The 4,536-nt window shown below is 54.3% G+C and overlaps 2 protein-coding genes across 2 annotated transcripts; one reads left to right on the top strand and one right to left on the bottom strand.

The window, feature by feature from the left end:
• Positions 1–370: 370 nt before the first annotated feature.
• On the bottom strand, positions 371–1,393 carry PtA15_12A72 (uncharacterized protein; the record flags this gene model as incomplete). Its single annotated transcript, XM_053162233.1, has 3 exons — positions 371–584; positions 651–1,097; positions 1,164–1,393. The coding sequence occupies 3 exons, from the start codon at positions 1,391–1,393 to the stop codon at positions 371–373; spliced, it is 891 nt and encodes a 296-aa protein (XP_053025642.1).
• A 668-nt stretch (positions 1,394–2,061) lies between these two features.
• On the top strand, positions 2,062–2,492 carry PtA15_12A71 (uncharacterized protein; the record flags this gene model as incomplete). The annotated part of the gene is made up of 2 exons (XM_053162232.1): positions 2,062–2,355; positions 2,424–2,492. The coding sequence occupies 2 exons, from the start codon at positions 2,062–2,064 to the stop codon at positions 2,490–2,492; spliced, it is 363 nt and encodes a 120-aa protein (XP_053025641.1).
• Between the last annotated feature and the right edge of the window lie 2,044 nt (positions 2,493–4,536).

Genomic DNA, 4,536 nt, shown 5'->3' with positions numbered 1-4,536 from the left:
GGAGTGAGGATGAGGCCATCGATGGCCGGCGTCAGACGCCGCGTCGGCGGCCCCGGCTTGCGCCGGCCCGGCTCCTCTTCCTTCCGGCCCCACGCTCGTTTCATCGGCGTCTGTACACACACATACACATCCCAAAGCATCAGCCATCAGCCGCGACGTACATAACGCTTATCTTGTGGGGCGTCCCCCGAGTATCCGTCTCATCCCCCCTTTTTTCGGGCCGCAATCTTACGCGGTAGGCAAGCAAGCCGGGTGGAGAATTGGGAAGATGGGCGTGCATACAACGAGGGCGTATGCCATGGACGCCAGAAGATGTACATGATCTAGTGGTGCAAGATGGCTGGAAGCTGACAGAGAGAGAGAGCAGAGATTACCGACCTAGGGCAACCATGAGCTGCGGGTTAGGGGGGAGGAGGAGGGGGGAAAGCGTCGCGGGCCGGCCCCGCACCCGGCCAGCTGTCTGTCTGATCCTCTGCGCCCCTCCACTGTCCCGGACCTGGCCGCGTTCGAGATCGGCCAGGGCGCGGCGCCGGTTGGCGTCGCGGACCGCGGCGTCTTCTTCGTCGTCGTCTTCTTCCGCGATCCTGAGGCGAGCGAAGCAGGGTTTTTTCAGCACAGTGCGGTGGGGGCCTTGGGGCAGGAGGTCTTACCGAGGATTGGGGGCGGCCGGGGTGGTGGCTGAGGTGGGGCGATAGTGGGGGCCGAGGGACGGGGGTGCGAGCGAGGACGGGCGCGGGTGGGAGGGTGGAGGGGCGAGGAAGACGGATGATGGGCGAGGGCGGGCCGCGGGCGTGTGTGGCGGAGGGTCTTTGGCGAAGAGGTGGAGGAGCGAGGAGAGCCGGGAGCGCAGCGAGTGGTGTTTCTTTGCCTGAGTCCAGCCAGACTCGTCGGTCGAGCTCGGGAGCGAGAACGAGAAGCGGGGCGGGGATGGCGGGGACGGGGCGTGGGAGGCTCTCCGCGCCGGCGAGCGGGAGGCTCTGCTGGCCAGCGGGTTCCGCGGCGGGGCCGGGCCGGGAATCGTCCTGGAAAGCCTGCGCCGGAAGTCGGCCGCGGGGCGGGCTGGAGGAGTGCGAGGGAGTGGTAGTGGGGCAGATGGGCTGGAGAGGGCAGCGTATTCCGGGGGCGGCGGCGGATCGGAGGCAGAGGCGGAGGGGGAGAGAGGCTTGTTGGAGACGAATGCGCTCCAGCGGCGCCGTCTTGCCGGGCTCGGCTCGGGCGCCAGCAGCGCCGAGTGGCGACAGCGGGCCTCCGGCGAGGGGATCCAGGCCTTGAACAGCTGCGGGAGCTCCGGCGGTTGCTCGATCACCCGCTCGTCGTTGGGGCGGTGCTTCTCGGACGGACAGGTTCTTGGATCGGTTCGTGTAGGCGAGAAATCGCTGAGGTCGTAATCCATCGGGGCGCTTTCTTCTTGTTTGAGTGTTTTTTCTTTTCAGCGTATATTAGGAGGTCGAGTGCCTTGGATGATAAGGTATTGCGGGTAGTGTTCTTTGCGGGGGGTATTACTGGTCGTTCTGAAGAGGCCGGGGAGGGGCGAAAGGGAATGTTCGGTCAGTGGAATGTGTTGCAACCAGTCTTCTTCTTTTTTTCTTCTTTTTTTTTGGACGAGCTCGGCAGAGGAGCGAAGAGTTAGAGGATGGGGTGACCAGCGATAGTCAGTAGACCGGGTATACACAAGGTTCTCTGGCGCCTTCCCAGGGCTTCAGTGTGGAGTCTTCTCTTCTGTTAGATGTGTGTGTGTGTCTCCATGTCAGGGGCCCCCTCGTCCTCTCAGTCTGGGATGGAGTGCTGTGTGGGCTGGGGCACCGCCTGGGGGAGACTAGGGTGTGTATTCAAAGCTATAATATTTATTTATTTATCAGAGATGGGCGGCTCATGATCATGGAGCCATGTCGATTACTGGGTGACTCCTGTCGAGCTTCCTGCTGGGGTTCGGCAGCCTCGTGATCTTGCTCAGAATGCTTTCGACTCCTTCATGAACCGGAATCCGCGGAGGGGGAGGGGGGAGACGAGAAGAGGGGATAAACAAACCTTGCAGTGGGGGTCCTGGAATATGAAACGAAGATGTCTGGCCGAAGAGTCGATCTGAGCTGGGACAGGTTCCAGCAAGGGTACGGTGGTTATAAGCAAGCTCCTCCTGGCTGGGAGCCTGAGACGCTTCCTACTCCCAAACACAGAGACTGCAGCTCATTAACACATATCGGCTCGTTCTCCGTGCGGAACGTAAAACACTCTGGGTCGGTCTTACATATCTCCAGCTATCTTGCAGCCAAGCACTCCGCTGGGCGGACCAAACAGACCATTCTCAACTGGAGGGATCATCTGATGCCCGAGTTGGCAAGCAGTCCTCTGAAGGATGTGAGCACTCCGCCAATTATGTAAATACACCCCCGCATTCTTGTGTGGGCTTTCCCACCCTTCATCAGCCCGTCGCGCCGCCATTCCGGCCCCCCGGGCGGACTCAAGCCGTGCTGTTGTCCTCTTGGCAGTCATAGGACTCCCACTTGGCAACCAGCTTCCACCGCGCCAGACAGCCTCCGTCCGAGGAGTGAAAATCTCCGGGGTGGCGTGGACACCCAGCTGTCATCCTCTGCTCTCCGGACTCTCGAGCGTCCATCACTCCAGCCCACACGGTACATGCGAGCCCTGAGAGAAGTACACTCAGTCATTTGTAGCTCAACCCCAATTGATTGTGTGATTGCTAATAGAGCCTGAAAGTGAGAGTATGTATTTCGAGAGGAATGAATAATCCAAGTTTATTAAAGACACACAAAATTGAGACCAAAAAAAAAAAAAATTCAGGGGTTTTCCCTACTCATACAACAAATGGGGAAAAAAAAAATTCAAGGGTTTCCCCCCTACAAAAACTTGCAAAAAAAACCGTCATGGGTTTTCCAACACAACAAGGAAAATTCAAAAAAAACAAATTCACCCACACACAACAAGAAAAACCACCAACAGAAACCTCAACCTAGCCCTCCAACATCAGCAAGTGTGCTGTGTCCACAGGCTCACCACCCAGCCCGTGTCAAGCGCACGGGTCAAAAGTGATGGACTTGAAGGCCCCCGGTCCGCAGCACAGGCTGTGACCAGTGGGGGGCCCACTCTTCGCCTCTCAAACTGCGCACTTGCAAAAGCGGAGAGGTTGGGGGCGAATGGTAGCTGGAATTACAGCATCCCAGGTCGCCCCAGCAGAAAGACAAAGGATCACCTGCCTCATTTATAATACGAGCCGGAACCCCACGAGACAACCAAAATGACATACTATCGCCAAGGCACCTTCGCTCAGGCAACAAACCCAGTAACCCCTTGACAAGCCCAACCGTAACCACACAACTGCCCGTCCCGTCCGCCACACATCACCACCGTTTGTCTAACTCCAAACGACTCTTGCTATTATTCCGCCACCGCCACACCACCCTTTCATTAGACCCTGGTACGCAACAGTGTCATATCGGCGACTCCGCTTCGTAAAATGAAGGAATCAGTTCAATCAGAAAATAAACACCTACCTGTGAATGCTGTCGGCAAATTCGTTGAGCTTTCCATGACTGCCGGCGATGCGCGCGGCCTTGGACCCCAATAATGTATCACAGGAGTTCAAGAGGTTTGTAATATCAGGAAGCTATGCGAGTCAACAAGCCACTAACCCAGTTGCTTAGGTCAACTTCGTTATTTCCCCTGCGCTATACACGACAATAGGCTTAAATTTGAGTCTTTCAGGTTTCCAAGCATGGTTTTTGGGGTTCCTTGTTGGTGTCAATATGTGCACAAAGAAGTGTATCATACAATAAGCTATAGAAATTATTTTTTAATTTACAACCAGGTAGTCTTGGACTGGGTCGCAGGCGGCATTCAATATGATGCATAACTTTCCGTGAAGGGCTACGTGTGACAAATGCCGCGCATAATTCTAATCACTTTTGATGCGATGTAGTATCACATTTAATCACGCTTTGTCAACCCTGCGCTAGATAGCCAACAAATAAGATTGACATGAGGTTAAGCTCCATCACACATAGAATTGGCGCCCAAGTTGTCAGCTTCTGTTGTAATGAGATGATCCCGGCTTAATAAGGACCAAAGAAAAAGATATCCATAGATTCTGTGATATTACTTTGTTGTTGTTTAAGTCATTCTGTTGTATAGTCAGAGTTTGTGACTGAGGCCATAAATTTCTAGACTGGGGGTGAATCATGTGACAGTATAAACCGGGCCATTGTACTGTGAGGAACATCAAGAGAGTCAAAAGCGGGCAGTACTGATTAGGTAGTGATCATTGTGTAGATTGTTGTTTGGTAGGGGTTATGTTGCTAAGTTAGGCTGGTTTAGTTTAATACTCCCAAGGAATTGACTTGGGATAAGCTTTTATCACTTCTTATAATGATTGGAGTTGAGACTTGAACATATACCCACAGCGGCGAAGCCGCCGTAGCCTCTAGTGAGAATGAATGGAGAAAATACAACAAGTGGGAAAAACATGCTCTATATATATATGCTACTGTGTAGTATGTATGTAATAGAGTAACGCTGTCTAGT

This window comes from Puccinia triticina, chromosome 12A, assembly GCF_026914185.1.
Source record: "Puccinia triticina chromosome 12A, complete sequence".
Taxonomy (NCBI): Eukaryota; Fungi; Basidiomycota; class Pucciniomycetes; order Pucciniales; family Pucciniaceae; genus Puccinia; species Puccinia triticina.
Note: the sequence above shows the minus strand (reverse complement) of the source record. Positions and strands in the feature narration are given on the sequence as shown.